The 21,353-nt window shown below is 40.4% G+C and overlaps 1 protein-coding gene across 1 annotated transcript; it reads left to right on the top strand.

The window, feature by feature from the left end:
* Positions 1–11,449: 11,449 nt before the first annotated feature.
* On the top strand, positions 11,450–13,064 carry LOC122797267 (chemokine XC receptor 1-like). Its single transcript, XM_044066110.1, has one exon. The coding sequence runs from the start codon at positions 11,631–11,633 to the stop codon at positions 12,693–12,695; it is 1,065 nt and encodes a 354-aa protein (XP_043922045.1). The 5' UTR covers positions 11,450–11,630; the 3' UTR covers positions 12,696–13,064.
* The last annotated feature ends 8,289 nt before the right edge of the window (positions 13,065–21,353 follow it).

The following is a 21,353-nucleotide window of genomic DNA, read 5'->3' as shown; positions in this document are numbered from 1 at the left end:
TGGGTACAGGCTTATAGTGCCTGCATACATGCACTGTTACCTTCTGGAAGTCGTACACCTTGTTTGTTGTAGCATAGTCTACATACAGGCCTGCTGACTGTAGCTTTGTTTGTATGCATGTTTGCTTGTTATGTTCCTGAAACACTGATTCCACCTGCAGTGCAGAGTTACAGTGCCTCTGTGGATCCCTAGTGACATCTGTATTGCTTACTGTACTGATGTCCACGTCTCACTTGACAGAACGTCACTGTTTGTCCTGTTTGCATGTAGCTTGCCTGTAACACATTGCATATGACTTACCTCGCATTTGCTCAAGGCAGCATTCATATATGCCAGCACTAACAAATCAGGAGCACTACACCCTCACATAGTCACCTTGAGTACCTTCTTCCCCATTGGCACTATGTGTTGTTACTTAGTATGGGATTCACAACGCTATGGTAGCATGTGCAAAGGTCACCTGTCAATCTACTCTCAGGTCCAGTTGGTGAATCTGTGAGTCATGTGGCAATGTTACAGCTGCCTCATGTACACAGACAACCCTGTCCTCTTCCCATACACTTACAAGACATGTGAGAGATGCAACCACATAGCCAAACTGGGGGCTAAGCTCTCTTAACTCAGCACTGGCATTCCCTGTCAGGTGGAGTGGAATACTACAGTGAATACAGTACCAGTCTCCCGTAGACCTGCCACGACCACAATCCAAACACAGAAACACACAGGTACATTATTGGACTGTCAGAATAGCATCCTGCCTGAGCAGCTGACACCTGCAAAGCAGACACACAAGCAAACGTTAAGCCAGAGCAGAGCACGTGCAACACATAGCTCACAAAGCCTGTGTGCCAAACAGTCACAGGCCATATGGCTTGACAACACACCTGCTACAGTTGTATGAGGTACCTCTATCGTCAGGTACACTGAGGTCCTGCTCACCAGGCTGAACAAGGTGAAGGTCACGCTGAGATGCCCATTGGGCACTATGATCCACCACATAATACAAGCATACCGGTCACTCCAAGGCATGTAGAAGTATGACTCAGTCATTGTTTGTGCCAGTGTGTATGACCTCTTATGCACCTTCCTGGACTACATGTTAGGGGACATAGAGGGGCTCTCTGAGCTTGTGGCACAGGCTGGTATGACCCTGACCTTGAGTAGCATCTTACCCTCACCAAGAATGCTGCCACAATATGTAGACAGGATGATCAGTTTCTACAATTAACATATGTTTCGGTGACATTCAAAGGGGATCCAATGCCTGTCAGTGTGGGATTACATGCTGGACAAGCCACATTGCTTTGCTTGGTACAGCTTGCACCTGTCACATTGGCAGAGGCTGTTGCTACACACATAGTGCCTTTGTATGCAAGGCTGACATTACATAGCCACCTACACAGGTATCACATGGGATAGAACACTAATAGAAATGCTACTCAACAGCAGCAGTGTAAACCTCAAGATGCATGCAGTGGACACTGTCCTTAACATGGGGTACAGCAATATCCATGCAGTAACAGACTCCTGGTACAAGGCTCCCAGGTGCACACCATCACTGCCAGGTCATTCCTCATACCATGCTTGTCATCCCCTACACATGCACCAAACCAGAACAGGGGGATGTATCCAAAGGCACCTCAGATACACACACCCCCAGGTTGGTGGCACAGCACAAAGCATCAGAGCCTATCCATGTGCAACTAACAGTGGGTTAGACTGCCTTCAGGTTCATAGCCTGGCACACACCACCCTCCCATACCCAGGAAACCCACTTGGCCTTCCTGACAACACTAGGAATATGATGGTCTCTACAAACACCATTATATGGGAGGACTGCGACTACCCAAACATAGAGTGTGAGCATTACTCTAGCTCCAAGACCCTATCTGAAGGGTTCTTAGCATTCATTCCCTGCATTGCTATGGAACAACTTGTTACCACTCCCACAAGAGGTGACAAAATGCTGCACCTGTTCATCACCAACATGTGGACTATATGCTCCAGACCAGTCATGTATCCCTCGCTGGTGGGATGACACCATCTACAACCCACACTGTATAGTCACATACCATATGCAGCCCCTGCACAGAACACCACAGTCATACAGTTGTCTGATGCATATTCCATGTATTCACATGAGGCAGGCTTCGGACATGGAAACTATTGCAGTTCACAGGTACATATGTGTAGGTGGCACACACATACATCATGTGTGCATTGACATTACTGATATAATGTATGTCGTACAATATTGGGAACAACACCCCACACACATGGACAAACTGTGTGACAAAAATACACATGGCATTTGTAGGATACAAACCCCTACCTAACTATGTTAGGTCACTTGTGAGAGACGCAGTAGCAGAGTGTGCTATTTGCATTACTGGGAGGATTGCTTTCTCCTGCTCTACTTATAGGGTGCTGACATCATCAGTGTTTAGACAGTGGAATATGCAGCATATGTTGTGTAGTAATAGTTGCCAAAAGGGACATTCCTCTTACACATAGAATTGCACACACACACTGAGCACTTTCAGGATTCAAACTCCTATCTAACTATGTTATATCACTTGTGAGAGACGCAGTAGTAGAATGCGCTATTTGCATTACTGGGAGGATTGCTTTCTCCTGCTGTACTTATAGGGTGCTGACATCATCAGTGTTTAGACAGTGGAATATGCAGCATGTGTTGTGTAGTAATAGTTGCCAAAAGGGACATTCCTATTACACATAGAATTACACACACACTACTCCCCCCACACAGTCACATGCACACTAAGCACTTGCAGGATTCAAACCCCTACCTAACTATGTTATGACACTTGTGAGATATGTAGTAGCAGAGCGTGCTATTAAAATTACTGGGTATAATTTCTGCTCCTTCCATATGTAGTGTGCTGACATCATTATGTATGAAGAGGAATGTACATCTATTACTATCCATCAGTACAGGGGAGAGTATATCTATGCATTAACTTTGCACAGGCACAGTAGCCTACTGTACTGTGGAGGCAGACGCCAAATACACTGTGGATAGCCTTCTGTATTCCCTAGGGACAACAGTCTAGTATTGCACTCTACAGATATATGTTTACCTGTCAGATGCAAATATCTGTTGCTCATCTTCTGTTTGTGGGTCTTTATTGCCATAGCCTTCCCTATCTCTATAAACAACTTGTGTACTGTGGAAGATGTTTGCATATGAGTGGGATCCAGTACTTTACTTATGTCTCTGTTGTAACTTCACTGTGTGCACTGGGCAGATGTCTGTATTGTGGGAGGTTCCTGTGTTAACACATACAAATGCCAGATATGTGTGTGCAACTGCTGAACTGTGACATGGCCTAAGTGTGTGAGCATGCCCAGTTCGCAGTTTGTATGGCTTCTTGACTGACACGTCTCATTTATCTAAGTGTGCGAGCATGCCCAGTGTGACCTTTCCTTATGTTGGGATCTGTGGACCACCACATTTGTGTTTGTGTGTGGACGCCATCTATATTTCACATGTACAGTTGAGTGTTGGACATCAGGTTGTGTTCTTACTGCCCAACTGCTTTGTGTCTGAACCTAACAGGCCTGCAGGGTCATCATGGGATAGTTTGCATACAGTTGTCAGCATCCTTTCCTGCTGACCAAACAGTTGTATTGTCGTATAGTGTACTGGTGCAGTACTTTCACTGTGGTGGACAGTATAATCGGTTTCAGTCCTATCACTGCTTGCAATATTTATAGTGAGCACACCAGACTGGTTGAGGGCCAGTTGTGCAGATATGACCATGTTGCATTTTGTTCAGATATGGACAGCATAGTACATGATTGTCCGACATTGTTAATGTATTCCACAACTTGTGTGGACAGTGACAAGCAATGGCCATGTGCCCTAGTCCATTTGTAATGCTAGTCAGAGAGTGTTTGTCCTTCAACACACATTTACTGGTGTTTGCCATGACATATGTCATGGTTAGTGTGCTGTGCCTCTGTCTACCCGTGACATACAGGTGATATCCAGGGTACACCTACCATCTCCCATCCAGTCATCATGATTCCTCTGGATGACAGTCAATGAGGGACTCCCTGGATAACCTGTAGTGGGAGCTTAGTCGTGAGTGGAGTGAGATTCTGGGTTATGGACCAATCGGTACAGCATGTCCTGTTTATGTCTGTGCTGGGGTTCAGGCCTGTCAGCTGCATAGGTCACCAGCATTCAGTGTTTACATGCTGCCAAATGTCCATTGATACCAGCTTGGTCATGGCTCTATACATCAGGCACAGTTCACCTCCAGCCAGGTGGTATGGCACTGTGTGGAGCTGCAGTTTGTTTTATCAGGCAACACATGGCATCTGTTACAGCTCTGTGATCCCCCTGGTGGGGTATTTGTGGGGTCTTTCCAGTTGATGCAGGTGTCTGCTAAGGTACATCCTTGAAGGGCCATTGTACACAATTGTGAGGCTGCTGATGGATGACTGGAGAGGCACATTGACCTACCCTAACCGAGCTGTGCTTACCTTCATGATTAGGTGGGTATATAGTATGTTTCTGTAACCACTACAGACACATGGTTGTCACATGCAGGATATCTATCACCTTGTGTCCCCAGGTCTCTTATTGCTCCTGATGTACTTACTGGGTTAACACCTATGTGGTAATTTCTGGCCATGTACTGTGTTTCCACAGGGGATGACTATACACTATTCTGCATTTAGCTTGTTGACATGGCTGTGGCACCACTTGTCTGTTTCTATGTGTGCCTTTTGTAGGTTGCTTGTGTCAGCTGGAGGGTCCGATATGGTGGGCAGTTTGTAGTCCTCTGCGAACCTGTTCAGACAGAGTCCGTCCATGTTGGCCTGTACCTATGTGACATATATAGCATACAAGAGAGGTCCCAGGACCATGCCTTGTGAGATGCCAGTTGTACCTGGTTTGCAGTCTGCCATGGTTGCAGCATGTCTGACCAGGTCAGTTCTGTCCTTGAGCTGGTTTGCAACCCATCTACTTGCATAGGGGTTTATAATTAGGTTGGTGTGCTTATCTGTACCGCCAACTAGGGTATTGTATGGAAGGGTTTAGCAAGGTCCAGATAGGCTGTGTTATCCACATTCCCCACATCAATGGCCTTGGTGCATGTTTCACATGAGTCAGACATGTGTAAGGAGCAGGATCTGCCCTATGACAGCCATACTGGGTAGGGTTCAATGTCTGTAGGTACCCAATCTCATTATTCCTGGGATCCATGATTATCCTCTCCATTACTTTGCCAACCTAGATAGTCTGGGTTGAGGGGTGATAGTTTGCAGTATCCATTCAGGCACCCCCTTTGTGGTGAGGGACCACTGTTGCTGTACACTGCTCTTTGGGTACATATCCTGTGGTAGGACTGATAGTGCGCAGTACTGCTGTTTGCTGTTCCATTCTTCTTACAGTACTTGTTGGACACAACCCAGGACACCATCTGGTACCATTGATGCTGTGTGCTGTGCTTTGTGGATGCTGGCTGTTACCTCAGCATCTGCAATGTCAGGGGGCCAGCACTCTGCTGGGATAGATATTTGGCAGTTAGGTGCTGTTGGGGAGTTTGCAAGGAATCTGTTAGGTAGGATGTTGGCAATGTGTGTGGGTGTGGTGTATTGTTTGTGATATTAGAGTGCTGCATAGCATATCTGTGGATTATCACCATGGTTCCTACCATCAGGTAAGACAGCTGTGTGATAATCCTTTGTGTCCTGCACAATTTGTATCATCATAGGTTCATAGGTTCATACTAGCTATCTGCCCTGGCCTTGTTTGAGCATAGACAGACTGTGTGTGAGTTTCCACACCCCTTGCAATGTGCATATTATGCCCGTGTAGGGTTTACTTTACTAGATGTGACAGAGGGATGGCCCCCAGTGTACACCTACTATCTCCCATGCACTTCACCAGATTTCTCTTGTTGAGTTTGAGTGTGGAGCTCAGCCTATCATGGACTGGGATTCTGTTCCAGAGTGTAAGGAGCCTCTGGGTTATGGATCTGTCCCTCCAGCACATCCTATTTATCTATGTGTGGAGGTTCAGATATCTCACTGTGGTGTCTCTGCTGGATTTGGGGTTTCTGCAGTGGAGCATGTCCATTCATTCTGGATTGGACATGGCCTTGTACATCAGGCATACATCACCTCTGACTGGGCAGTATGCTTCTGAATTGGGCTGTGGTTTCTTCAGCCAGGCTGCAGATGTCCAATGTCTGGACCCTTTATCCTGTTGGTGAGGTACATTTGGATTCCTTCTAACTGCTACAGGTGTAAGGTAAGGTACATCCGAACTGGGGCATTGTTGTCACGTATGGGCCTGATAAGGGAAGAGTATGGGGGTACAGTGACCTCTCTTGATCTACATGTGCATCCTTTCATATTAAGGTGGGCAATATAGCAGGTCTTCCTGGCCACCTTGGCAATGTGAGTGTCACATGACAGGTTACCGTCCACTTGTGTCCCTAGGTCCCTGATTACTATTTCCATACATAATGGATTGCCACCTATGTCATACTTTGTGTGTGCCTTGTTTGGTATTTGTTGAGACATTCATACTCTGCAGTGTCTTCAGGAAGGCTGGCTGGGGTACCTGGGTTTGTGAGTGTGGTCTGTAGCAGGCTTCAAACAGGGACACAGTTTGAGCCAGTGTTACTTGCCCGTGGATAGTCCATGCTGCTTCCTGCTGTGGTACCAACCTGGGGGTGTGGTTATCCTTGACAATTACTGATAGCCACACTCCTATTGTCGTGTGTTCCATGTTTTGGAGCTGTAGAGCATGGTATGAGGCATAACCTGGTAGTATTAGGGTGCTCTTCTGGGCCTTGACCCAGGCTTCTGTTACAGAACAGATATTACCATACTCCATGCTGTGGTGGGTTTGGTCTGCATGCACCTTGCAGGTTAGACTTCTGGCGTTGGGTAGCATTACGTCCAGGTTGTTATCCCTTGTGCTACCTATGGTGGTGGGTTTGTGTTTCCAGCCTTACCTATTCAAGGCACAGTGGGGGTGACAACAGCCTTTGCCAGTATCCACACAGCCAGGTGTGCTGGGTGCATGCCATCCCTAGCAGGTGGGGCACCATGTCTTGCTCGGCATGTCAGCCAAGGCCGTCAGCCATGTGTTCCCCCTTGCAAACAGCAATACTTCAGTCAATTATTGTACTTGATCTTGTTGTCTTCATAGTGTAGCATCATGCTTGGTGAGGGTGAGATGTTAGGCAGGGTCTTCATGTTTGCATATACTAGATGGTGTTACATTGCTTAACGCATGGCAATCATGCCTCAGGTGGTGCTGCAGGGCTGCCTCTGTTGGATGCACATACTTCACTCCCTGTACATGTTTGAGAGCAGGTTGTGTCATGTTAGGCGTCCCTTTTACTATATGAGTGAGTCAGAGAGGGGTATCATTTCCAGGGTTCCTACTGAGCCAGTGTATGTGCTATGTGTTGCCTCTTTGCCAAGGCCAGGGCATACTGGGCATGCCTCCTTCTGCCTACTGGGGCAGGCTCAGGTTGTTCCTCCTCCGAGTCACGCTCTGCCTGTGATGGCCTTGGCAATGGTGGGGGGCTGTTTGTCCCGGCCCTGTGCTGATCCTGCTGCAGCTGTTTTCGCAGAATCATATTATGTAGCATAGCACATACCATGAAAATTTGGGTACATGTAGTTGGTGAGTACTGCAAGGCTCCACCAGATGTGTCCAGGCACCGGAACCGTGACTTGAGCAGCCCAAACACACGCTCTATTACATTACGTGTTTGTGCATGTGCCTCATTATGGCATTCTTGTTCAGGTTTGTGTGTGCATTTCTGATGGGTGTCATCAGCCATGGCTCCAGTGTATATCCTGCATCCCCCACTAGGTGACCATGTGGGATGTCCCCATTGGCAAATGTCTGGCACAGCTGCGTCAAATGCCAGATATGGGAATCATGGTAGCTCCCAGGGCAGCCAGCACACACATTCATTGTTATGCCCTGGGCATCACACATGACCTGGCAGTTGATGGAGGGGAAGCCCTTGAGTTAATGTAGGCCCTACACCGCTCACCAGCTGGTGCTTTGATGCGTATGTGCGTGCAGTCTATTGCACCCACTACCTCAGGGTATTCCGCTATTTGCTGGAAGAGATGCATCTTGCTGGCCAATACCTCATGGGCATTGGAGAAATATACATGCTCACTGACATGTGCTGACATGGCATCCAGGAACTGGTGCAGTACCCTGGAGGCTGATGCCTATGATATCCCCATCATATCATCAGTTGGTCTCTGGAAGGTACCTGTTGCTAGTATTCTTAGGCCGACACATACCTTGGTTTCCACTGGGATGGGTTCCCCTCTGTTGGTTCTGTGTGTGAGGCGTGGCCTGCACAGCTCAATAATTTGCTGCAGGAGGTCTCTGTCCACTCTATAGCGCTCCACTATCTCCAGATCATGTAACCCGTTGTAGGTGACCCTGGGCCTGTACACTCTTCTCCGTCTCCTCACTGTGGGTTGTCTGGCAGCATTTGCATTGTCACCACCCTCAGCAAGTCTCCTTTGTCTCCTTATAACAGCTACGGCAGCCCCTAGCATGTTTGGTCTGAGTGCAGCTTTTTCAGTTTTCACTTCTACTAGCTTACTCCTGTCTTGCAGTGTCTCTTGAGAGAAACATACTGCAATGCTGTTTGCAGTGTTTTAAGTGCTGGGCTGGGCTAGTATTCTGCTTGTGTAATTGCCTGCTCCTAATTGTTTTCACCTGCTAGCTCTACCAGTATTCCCTGCTAGTTTCCTACTATTTCTTCTGCTTCCTTTTTCCTCTGTTTCCACAGGGGGGAGCAGCGAGCATACCAGCGAAAACACGCTCACAGTTGCTACCATGTACGCACACATGCTTACACGGACTACAATCTGCTTATTCGGGTTTAAACATGCGCACACCAGTGCAAACAGGTGTACAGATCTTTAAACAGGCTCCTACATGCTTACTCTGCCTTACACGCACGCACTCTGTCTTACTCACGCATCCCAGCATGCACAAGCGTGCATGCACGCACAGCAAGAAACTTTGGTGTTGGCCACAGTGTACACCTTACATTTCTTGACTTTCCCATGCTTATCTGTTGACACTCCTCTTTTTATGCTGTGTGATTGACATCTTTCACATACCACTTTGCTCCAATGAGCTTGATTTCTTCCTGACATTCCCCCCTGTGATGTCACCTATCTCCTACTCTGTTACTCCCCCTTATCTAACTCTTACACTACACGGAATGTGCTCATTTGCTATGTGACATTGTGATTCACTATCCTACCACTCATTTACATAGGCTTGCCTATTAATGCTTAGTTACATGTCTTACACTCAGCTTCCCCCCTTAGCAACCACTAGATGGTGGCCATGTTGTTTTCGGTCTGCTAGTCCCTGCATTGCAAATCCATGCATTACATAAAACCCACATTTGTGGGTTTCAAACCTTTATTTTTATGTTTTATATAGCGCAGCCCATTTGCGCGGGGCTGCACTGTGTTTAAACATCGATTTTATTTCATGTTTGCATCAGGTTACCGTGCCAATGGCCACATATTTGGCCATTGGCATGCTGACTACAACATATGCACACTTTATTTGGAGCTGTCATGGCTCCATTTTGTTATTTGCAGTAACATACTCGGTTGTCAACTGAGTACATTTCTGCACCTAACATGACTCTTACACAGGCTGGTTTCAGCTTTGTGGATTGCTAATCTACCTCATTTGCATGCCTTTCGGCTGCAAGTGAGGTGATTAGCATATCCACACCCTGCCCGTGTAAGAGTCGTTTTAGCTGGTCTCTTACATGGGATTTCGGGCTGTTCCTGGATCGCGATGGCTGCATGGAGTCTTACACGACTCTTAGACTCCGTGCAAGCCATTGTGAATCCTGCCCAATGTCTTTCCTCTCTATTAGCTACTTACTGAGTGTAGCCCTTACACATACCATCTTTTTTATCCTGAAGCCCTTTTAGCTATTGTTCATCACTTTTTTCAGTGCAGCTTTTCTAAATTAACACTGCCTGTTGGAACAGTGCCTGTAATATTATATTTAGATGTATCTTAGTTAAAGTTATATTAACTTGCAAAGACACCTTAAAGAAGATGCTGTTACCATTGTAACTTTGTCTTTCTTGAACTACTGAAAATATTTTAATGTTGAATACCTCAGCATGTATTCCATTACTTTTTCGCAGTTCTATTCCTTCTTATCATATCAGATTTAATATAAGCACAATGCAGTGTTCCATTTTGTGAAGCAATCCATGCTGTTCTTTCATTTATTTCACACCCACTCTTTATTTCCCTAGCCATTAAACTGAGTCTCTTAACTCAATCTGAAACCTCATGATTTGCACGTACATATGTATCCCTGCACTTTTCTGACATAGCTCTTGACTCTCACCATCTTAACTCTTACAGTAGTTTTTTCTCCCTGACATATTTTTACAATGTGACTTCCATTTTTCCACTCCACACTACCTGCAATGTTTCTGATTCTGTGTACTCTATATTCTACACTCCCTCCCTAGCTCCATCATTTCTGTCTGTCAGTCTGTCTCAAATGTAGTCTTCTGTTGATGCACGCTTTATACTCAGAATTGTCATTTTACTTATCTTGGTGAGTGGTACTTGCATGTTTATTACTTATTGTTGTTGCTATGTAAATTGCCATGCCTGCCTTTATATATATTTGTGTTTGTATACTGTGTATGATCCCATACAGGTTTTTCAGGAACTGCTGTATTTATTTCACACGTAACTCAAAGAATAAACCATGTAACATTAAAATAGCTTCCAGCATTACACATGTAGATGAATACTTGGAGACTAGTAAGTCTTATTTTTTAATTTTAAAAAAATGCAAGGTGGTACTGTACTACTGAGTGTGTCATCCTTTGAAAAAGATGTTAAACCAAAGCCACATCTGCCTGAGTTGATATTTCAGGTGGATATAAAAGTTTCCAAGGCATTTCTTGAAATGAGTAGGGGAAGTTCCACAGTCTCCTGGACACATTTCCACTAATCAATATAAATACCACGTCAAGTCTCCCCTGAAAAGAATTTGTTAGCAAAGCGTAAATTTGCAAACTAACAAATTAATGTACTGAGTTGCTAGCCAACTAAATAACTAAAAAAGCCTTATAGTTTATATTCCAAACTAGCAATATTTAAGGTTCACTTTACTGAAAAAACTGAACTGCCAACTGGTTGGCCACACGGGAATTAATACCTTGTTCTGAAATTATTGTAAAATACAACTTAAATAACATAATGCTAGAAATAATGTATAGTCATTGCCAAGTAACAATACTGAAACCAAAATTCAAAAAGTAGAAGTGAACCTTCCTGATTCCTTAAGTGGAAAACCTAAAAGCAGAGTTATTTCAGCTTTCATAAGGTTTGCTTCCCAGATATCTTCAAGCCTGTTTACAGAGGTACATGACTTTTCACTCTTTTGTATAGGCAGGGAGACAGAAGAGTTTTGCAAGCAGCATTCATCCAGTTAAAATTTACCAGGCTGTATATATATCTCAATGGATATTTGAATTTATGCATTACTTTCTTTGCCTTTCAGAGAACTGAATAAGCATTTATTGCAGCAATGGCATCAGCTATTACTACAAAGACTATTTATCAGACAGATTTCATATTAGAATCATTCACATCAGTGAATGATTCCTTCATGTATGAAGGCAGTGGAGGTGAATTATGTATTAAATCAGATGTAAATAAAATTACTGCTGTACTAACAGCAGTATTTTACTCACTGATAACTTTTCTTGGACTAACTGGAAACAGTCTGGTTCTCTTCATCTTGCTTAAATATGAAAGCTTAGTATCTGTAACCAACATCTTTATTTTGAATCTGTCTGTATCAGACCTGATTTCCTGCTTGTCTTTGCCTTTCTGGGCTACATATGAAAGTCAGGGATGGATTTTTGGAGATGTGCTTTGTAAAGTAGTAAGTGCAGATTTTTCTGTGGGATTCTACAGTGGCATTATTTTTCTGACCATGATGACTATCCATCGATGCATTGTAGTGATTAGTCCATTGGCAGAGAAACCACAAAGAAGCTGCTATGGCATTCTATTCTGCAGCATTGCCTGGGTCACCAGCATTGTAGTGAGTACCCCTGAATTCATACTGTTTAATACTGAGACTCAGGAAAATACTACATACTGTACACTGACTCCATCACTCTTCTGGAAATTATTTGGAACATATCAGCAAAACATATTTTTTGTAATTTCTTTCACAATAATTTTATTCTGTTATGCAAAAATATTGAAGACATTGGGCCAAACGCATTCACAACGGAAGAAAAAGACAATAAAACTAATTTTCGTGATTGTAATTGTTTTTTTCATGACTTGGACACCCTACAATGTAATTATATTTCTGAAGTCTTTACGAGATTTGAATGTATGGCAACTTGAATGTGAAGACAGTAAGCAGATTGACTATGCCTTTTACATTTGTCGTAATATTGCTTTTTCACAGTGTTGTATTAATCCTATATTGTATGCCTTTGTGGGAGTGAAATTCAGAAAGCATTTGTTAAAGCTGCTTGGCATATATGTGAAGTGTGTAGGTAAAGATCATGCCAGCATTTCAAAAAGCTATAATCGTATCAGCTATTATTCCGATGACCATTCTCTTTACTAAAGACCTTGATATGAACTGTTAAATTTTGTTGCTTTTATCAGCTTTGCTAGAGTATAGTTTGAGCATTAAAAGACAACAGATGAAGAATGAAAAGATTTTACTAGAAAGAAAGAAAAAAGGAAATATTATTAAACTCCGAATATGCTAACATACCAGTTACTAAAAAATGCATCTTGGTTCCATGTGTTAAACATTGTTTTATGCCCTGCCATAGTAGCAGAAAATGCATTTTAAAGCAAATAAACTGATTATGTTTTCCTTCCTTTCTGTAAAATGATGGTGACAGAACAAATGTGTCTGGAATTGCAACTGCTTGGGAGAATACTTATACAGAAAATGCAGAAATCTGAATATGCTAATGTTGCAACAATAAAGCATAAAATATATATCCAAAAATAATGTATGCAATGTGTTGCTTGGAGTGGTGGAACCATGCAGATCACTAACCTTAGAAGGGAAGCATTACAGATTATATTGCTGCTAGTGATGTTTTTCAGATTTTTATTTTGCTGTTAGCGATGTTTTTCACATTTTTCTCCTACTGCATTTGGATTTTCTCATGATAGCTTTTTATGTCTTATGTATTAGGTCATGGTCTTCCCTTGCCACAGTGCATCCTGCCCTGACCACGATCCGATGTTTTTATCATTGGTTATACTTCATGCATTGCTACTGAAAAGGCCCACTAACTGCTATGTTATTTTGTCCCAAGATCTGGTATCACTTTCCTTTATGGCACTGCCTTATGTGTCATGTTGTAGGTTGTTCAAGATGTTTACAGTTTTGGTTTAGACTGTCATTTGTATGAATTGCTATGCTCTGAACTAGAATGTAGTGTTGACTACTGGCACCTCTATAAGATTACAAATGAACCAATATGTGTCTGAAAAAATACTCAGTAATAAAACAATGCTAAATATATCTTTTATGGATGAGCAGGCACTGTCTATACAGTCACTAGATTAGAAAGTACATTTTTATTCTTATTTACTTAAGCATGACATAACTTTTTAAAGGATGAAAAGAAACATAAATGTAAACTCTTTGCTAAACGAGACCTAAAGCGTATCCTGCAGGCATACATATTAACCTGTTAGAGCAAAAATTCTGGACAAAGCAAAAACGAATGTGGAGACAAAGGCCCAAAATGAGAAACAGATTTTAAGTACTGCTTGTATAAGCTTAGAAAGTTGATAGAATAAAATGTTTTGCATTAGCATGCATTTTCTGAAGCATATGCAGTCTGAAACTGAAATGTCTGTCGTTATTTAGTGACTTCAGTCTTGAATGTTTTTTTACAAAAATCCCAAATTTTATGAGGAACAGACCAAAAATTTGTCAAAATCTGGACATTTTGCAAAATTCTGGACAGTAGAAAGGTATGCCTCGTGATAAGGGGATAACTAGATTAGCTTGTCCAGGAAGACCTTGACTGCATCGTAATATAAGTAGCATGTGGTACTGAAACACAGAGGAATGAATGAACAAAACAGTCCCAGTGGGGTTTACCTGTCATCATATTCTGAGCTGCTATTCTGATTACTCATAATGAAAAGAAAATGAACACTTTTTGGGGTTGTAGTCACTTGAGTTTTTTTTTTTTTTTTTTGCTTTGTTTTTAAATTATATGAATCTTGGGTTTGTTTTTGAGTATTCTGATTATTACAGTTATGTTTGTTGAGGTAATTGGAAAATAAAAAAAATATTTTAGATGTAAAATAAAAAGAAACAGGTCAGTAAACACGGTTGATCCTATTGTACTACATCAAGCAGATCTCAGTTTCAGTCCCTTAGTCTCAACTTACATTTTGTATGCCTCTAAGATAATCATTTAGCTATACATTTCTGAGCTCACAATTTTCATTTATTCTTAAATGTACTGTTACTTGTTATCCCCAAATACCTATTTAATATTGCTGTGTGCATTTTGCCATGCACCCTAATAAAGAAGTTGTTAGTCATCCTGCCTTCCTGTCATAGTGATAATATTCAATTAGTGTTAAGAATATTGTTGAATCAGTAAACTTTTTGCAAGCAGTTAGTGCCATGTTTTTCATTTCAGGGGACAATAGCATGATTAAAGAAACTCCTTCTCCTTAGCATGCTTAGTGAAATGATAGAGTCTATCTCTTGGTGTGCTTCACTCCATGCAGTTAAGTTGGACCACATGTACAGAGTTCTGGTTTTGTTCAACGTGTCTTGGTGGGTTTCTTAAATGTTTGTTGGGATCATCTCAAAACAGTTTTATTTATTTGTTGAATAACTTCATTACACTATTCAGGTAAACCCAGCTGAGCCAACGATTCTTTTTCATGTACTATATATAACAAATACACCTACAGATGTAGTCATATTCTGTGCCAAGATAGTTGTTATACATATCTAACTAGGAACAAAGGCTCCTGGGATGCACTTTAGAATGAGTAAATAACAAAACTTTGGCGATTTCTTCTAGCAAGCAGATAATCTTTTATTTAAATTCACATACAGTCATAGATAAAAATTGTTATAGCTTAGAAGACTGAGCACAGCAGTACCCAAGGCTTTGTCGCCAATGTTATGTTTAACGTTGTGGTTTACTTCCTGCTGGAAACTGAACCCAAAGGATCTAGTTTCTTGAAGGTGGTGGTGGTGTTGGTAGATTTTTTCCACCTGCCAGTGGTCCCTGGTGGTTTCTGGAAGATCTTTTGATCCTGCCTATGGTTGCTTTCCTCTGTCCTCAAGGAAAGGTAGTTATCTGTTAAGTCTTTGGATGATCAAAAAAGATGATTATTCAGTTCTCTTGAATTCAAATTCCTTTATTTGGCATTTGAAACTAGCTCCTTTAGGTCCAGCTTCCATCAGGCTAGTAAACCACAATGTTAAGTAGTTTTATCCTCAACCCCCATTTTCACGGGACTGACAACACTTGCCACACCTGGACTAGGCAGTACTCAGGCTATTTGGCCAAGGTTCTGTTTGTCAGTTTTGACCATTAACTGAATGCTTGTGATGTTCTAAGTTCCTGAGCATGTTTACATGGAACATTAATACTATAAAAGTATCAACAAACAACACAAGAAGTAATTGCACTGTGTTAACAGGCCATCTCAAATTTGTGGAATTTGTAACATAAGAGCAACATGATGTACCAGAAGTCAAAACAATAAAATAGCTTGTCTTACCTCCTTACAGTATAGATAACAGATAGAGCTGGTACATGCCTTTACTTTGTTATACTGAATATGTACTTCCTGTTTAATATCTAATATATTTAATATACAGCAACAGAACATGTACATTTCTGTATAATGATCCAAATCACTAGCATATAACAAAGGCAGGCTATGTGCTACACTATGTAACTGAAAGTAAATACTGTTATAAGATCATTGCTTTTGTTTGTTAAGGAATGCAGATATGGGAATATCTGTATTTTTTAATTATCATGCTCTTTTATCATACTGTTAGCCTTCCTAGTACTTGTAGTAAAACTTGCCAAAGGATACATTCTGTAGCACAAACTGAGCTAGTTGTCAAAACACATTTGTATATTCCTTGATCTATACAAGTAATACAATGTATATGTTAGTAGAGTCACTGCATTATTACATGAAAAGCAAAGATAAATGCAAATGAAGCAGTTGGAAAACAATTATATGGTGTTACATAAGCATGTTTTAAAATTACAAAGAGTAATCCATCTGTACAGAGAAAGCGTTCACAGACAACAGAGATTAATAATTTGTTGTAGGAGTCCCCATTCCCCATGATGATACTGCATAACATTTTCTCCAGATGTCATTGTCAATAGATTATATGTGAAATGCTTTGCAATCATGTTTACATGACATGCTCTGAAATAGCTACCTCAAACCTTAAGTGTATGACTACCTAGAAAAGCATTTTTAATGCAGTACAATTCAAAATATGAACCCTGCTGAATATTACTAAAATGACATGTACTTCAGCAATGAAAATATAAAATATATTAATATAACAATTATAGTAATTATAATAAGAGATGTTTTTAGTACCAGATAGCTTTGTTTTAGAAAACAATAATGATAGGATTGATTGCATATAAGTGAGGGCAAGACTAGCACAGCAACCATTACCTAGCACAAGCATGTGAAATCTAAAATGGAAGTCTGGACAACAGTTTGGGTTTCACATATATCTGTGAAGTACAAAGTGGAATTATGGGTGAGATTTCTGAATATGCCAAACAGCTGATTGGAAAATATAGACTTAAGTTAACTAATATTGCATTTATATACTAATTTTTAAATGAAAAAATAATTAAAACAAGTAATAAGATTCCCGTGAAATGCGTTTGTTCAGAATTTTGATGTGTTGACACCTTTTCTTATGTGAGTGCATAACACAGTAGCAATATCCTGAAGTTACAGACAGAGGTTAGTTTTTCTTCACTACATTTAGGTATTACAAAAACAAGTGATGTGCAGGGAGAGGAATATTTAAATAAAATAAATTGGGATAAATTGGACAAAGAATATGATGATACATATAGTATATAAAGATGAATACAAGACACTTTCAAATTGTGGTAAAAAAGAAAAAAAAATAAAGTTTTACAAATATGAAATCAAACAGGAGTTTTGACAGACAGAGAATTATAGAAATGGAAGGTAGGGAAATGTAATTCCATATTTTAGTCATAATTTAATAGAATGGATAGGGAAATAAATATAGCTGCAAGGGGAGAAGTCCAGCACTGATCATAAAGGATAGCTTCTTCAAATATATAAAGGCAGGCAAAGATTGTACAAAATGGAGTATCAACATTTTCATCTAATGGTACAGATGTTGAGGGTGACGATAATATAATGATATTGGTCAAGAACCACTTTTTGACACTAATTAGAGACAACACATACACAAATACAAACATATTAAAATAAGCAACATGAATAGGTGCAGTGAATTAAAAATCTTAGATTACGAACTTGTTAATCTACTAAGTAAGTTTGACTTTGCCGAGATATCAACTCTAGAAGACATCACAAACCAAGATTTAAAAAGACTGAAAAAAATCAGAGAATAAACCATTAAAATTGCTTTTTGAAAAAAAAAAAGTGACAGAATACATAGGATTTCCCCTGAGCAGAAGATGGCTATAGTAAAGCCATTCTTTAAGGGGGAAGGGAAAGAGAGATAAAAATGTACAGGCCAATTAGTCTTTTATCATTCTCAGGTAAAATACTGGAAAGTATTATCATAAACATCTTATTAGGTGAATCTTCCAGACTAGGCCTGTATAATATATATCAAAATGTTTATACAAAGGCTAGATTTATAATAACATATAATATGACCGTTAGAGATATGTTGTAACAGCTACATTGAATGATATTCAGGTTAATGCAATTTATACAGATTTATTTTCAGTTTTTTATAAGGTCAGTCATTGTTTCTTGATAAAAAAACTTATAAGAATATTTTTTTTCCCAGTCTCTGTTGTCTTAGATTAAAAACATGGTTATACATTAGGACTTGGTTAGTGGTGGCTTGCAGAACAGCTGTTAATGACAGAGTAAGATATAACCAGTGTGTCTGACAAGGGCCAGTTTTGGGCCCCTATCTGTTTGACATCTACTTGTCAGGTCCAGAAATACTTTTAGCAGTACTCCATCATTTTTATGCAGATGACTGAAGTCCAAGTGACAGTAATATTTTACAGAATAGCATAGATAATTTGTGTATTCATGTTCGTGTCTCATAACAACCATGGGCATTTGGTAATATCTATGGTATGCACCCCCCATGTCGTATTGCATACGTCTTTACATTATTTACTTTGTTGATAATTGTTTCATGTAGCCTGGCTATCCATCCTCTCATCAGAGCATTGATAATGGTTATGTATTTTCATACATAATCTTCAAGGTCACATGCTTATATTTTTTAGTTATACTTACAACACTCATACTGATAAGAAGTCTTATTTTGAAGGCCCTCAACCATATCCAAAGTCCTCTCCAAAATCTTATTTCAGTAAAGTATATGTTACTAGTAAGTGTACTTAAAAGTTTCAGTGCTTGCCAAAGCAGTTTGCCTATATGGGTGGGCTATTTATGCCTCAGGGAGTACTTCTGGCTGCTCTGTAATGTGAAATTGTAAGTCTCTGGAAGAAACATCATTGTGGCAAAAATAAACAAAAATCTTAATATCAGGTACTTAGCTTTTATCGTTTCTTCTAAGATTTGTGAAAAACAGCACATTTCTGAGTCTTGTGTCTAAGTTTTGGAGGTGCAGCTCATGTAACCTTAGAAATATGCTAAATGTTGATAATAATGGACCATAACATTCATGATCGTGATATAGCCTTTTAGTTTTAGCAGCTCATAGATCAAAGATCCATATATCTGAGTTAATAATATTTCAGCACAACATGTTTATGAGCCTAGAATTCATGATGCAATTATAGGCCTCTGTTTCTGAAGAGTTCTTTTTATTTAGATTGCTTATTTCAGCGGAGGTCTATTTAGTTGGCCAGGGATTACTTTTCTAGTTCACTGATTACACCTGCAGTGTGCAGTTAGTTGCACATTAGTAGTAAAGCTGTAGCAGTATACACTGCTGTGATGCTGATTTTGACAATAATACTAACATACTGATTTCACAACAGCTGTTAAAAAGCAAGAATTAATCTGTATTCCACCTCCAGTTTGTGCTTAGTGTTGACTGTCCTTTTGTTCTTTTTTTTTAGAAAGAATAAGTTTAGAAAACAAAACTTTTTAATTAACTCTGCCTAAGTAGAAGATTTACAAACTGCTAATTTATTAAAAGAAGGCAGTTTTAAATAAAGTTATAATTATGAGAAAAAAGACAAAACTAGTGGTATACAGTAGTCTACAGAGTGAATTAGAAAAACTTATTCTGTGCACAGCTATGGGATTTGAAGCTGAATGTCAGCTTGTCTGGTGGTGGAGATGGGTGGGCTTACTGGTGGCTGGAAAAAGCTACAGTTACTGTGTAGCAAATACTTATGTGTGGTTTCAGTCCTTGCTGCCTCTGGAAGTGAGACATTCCATGATGTATGTCATGCACAGCTTTTACAATTCTGGGGAGGGGGTCATGAGGATTTCTTTGGTCTTCCACATGGATAAACAAAAGCATTATTGAGCCTACAAAGTGCTATGTCACAAGTAAAAGAACATCAGAAACCACATACTATAATGGAAAAAAAAACATTTACCTGACTTCACTTTGATCTCTGATGCTTGCTTTTGTAAGCAAAGGTAGTGTTTAGGTCTTCAGTTTTATGTCTTACTTAAGGTAGGCCTTTCTTGTATAGTGCCTGTAGCAATAATGTGCTCACAGATAATGACTGTAGTTTGATTACATTGCATACTTCATTTGTTTACTTATTTCAGTGTTTTAAACGGGTAAAGCAGCTGATCCACAGTTCCTTTTCAGGCATGACAAGGAACAGAGGCAGCAAAAAATACGTATAATATATACAAAGAACAACTGATAGGATTTAAGATTACATGAATGAATGTCCTGATATATGCAATTACACATCTATAAACATCTACAAAATAGCTAAGGACATTTTCTAAAATAATAGTGACATCTATGAAATCTTAAGTTGTTTATCAATTTAAAGTGCTAGATTTATGTCTGTATCATGTTGCATTTTGAAGGCATACATGTTTCACACAGAGCGCTGCTGTAGCCTAACCTTATTTTAAACTGTTGCCAAATGTGGTTTAATCTTTACTGTGGCATGTCACCAAAGCATACTGAATTTTGCCTCCATTTAAGAGGTCTGGTGTTGTTCTCAGTTTTAGCCACTGATAATGTGAAAAACAAACAACAACAAAAAAGAATTTGTGACACCCTTGCACTGGCCCAGTAATCAAAGAGCCTCAATCCTCACCAATGGCAACAGTGGGGGATGTACACACTGGGAGGATGAAAAGCACACACACAGTAAATTGCAATTTTCCTAAAACACACAGAGAGCACAGTCATTCTGGGCTGGTTTCTCCCGATCCCCAATAAGACTCCCCACTGGCACAGCCTTAGCGTGGAGAACTTAGCCAGGGTTCCAAGCCAAGTCCATTAACACTTTATCTGTCCAACCAGTGCTTCGTGTCTCTGACCAAGCAGCTGACACACACACTCCTGGAGATTTTCTTTACACTCACACCTGGGGAAGGCTGGCACAGGTTTACTTGCTACACCCCCCTTCTGCCCAGATTATAAGGTAGTTATCACTGCCACCAGAACCCCTACTTATCAGCTCCTATAAGGCCCTTACAAAGGGTGTCCAATCCTACTGTGTAATGTTACCATTAATCCAAATGGTAGTCTTACCAAGCAAGGCTATTGGAGTGGCCTGTACAGTGTTAAAAATAGATATGCAAATACTCTAAGAGCTTAAATATGTTGCACAAATATCAGCCACAAAGATAGGTTTAAATATATTTAATAATAAATAATAAAGAACAAGACAATACTCAGTCAATCAACACAGGAAATATTTTAAAACATTACAGGGCAGTCTCAAAAAAGTACAGAAAACATCCAAAGTAATCTTTACTATAGTCCTATCTATATCTAAAAGAAATAGTATGTCTTAAATCTTACTTACAGCCAGGCAAGTGCAGATGGTGATGATGAGTGGATGTTCTTGCTAGGTCCAAG

The sequence above is a fragment of the Protopterus annectens genome, chromosome 3.part0 (genome assembly GCF_019279795.1).
Source record: "Protopterus annectens isolate FY-2018-M chromosome 3.part0, PAN1.0, whole genome shotgun sequence".
Classification (NCBI taxonomy): domain Eukaryota; kingdom Metazoa; phylum Chordata; order Ceratodontiformes; family Protopteridae; genus Protopterus; species Protopterus annectens.
Note: the sequence above shows the minus strand (reverse complement) of the source record. Positions and strands in the feature narration are given on the sequence as shown.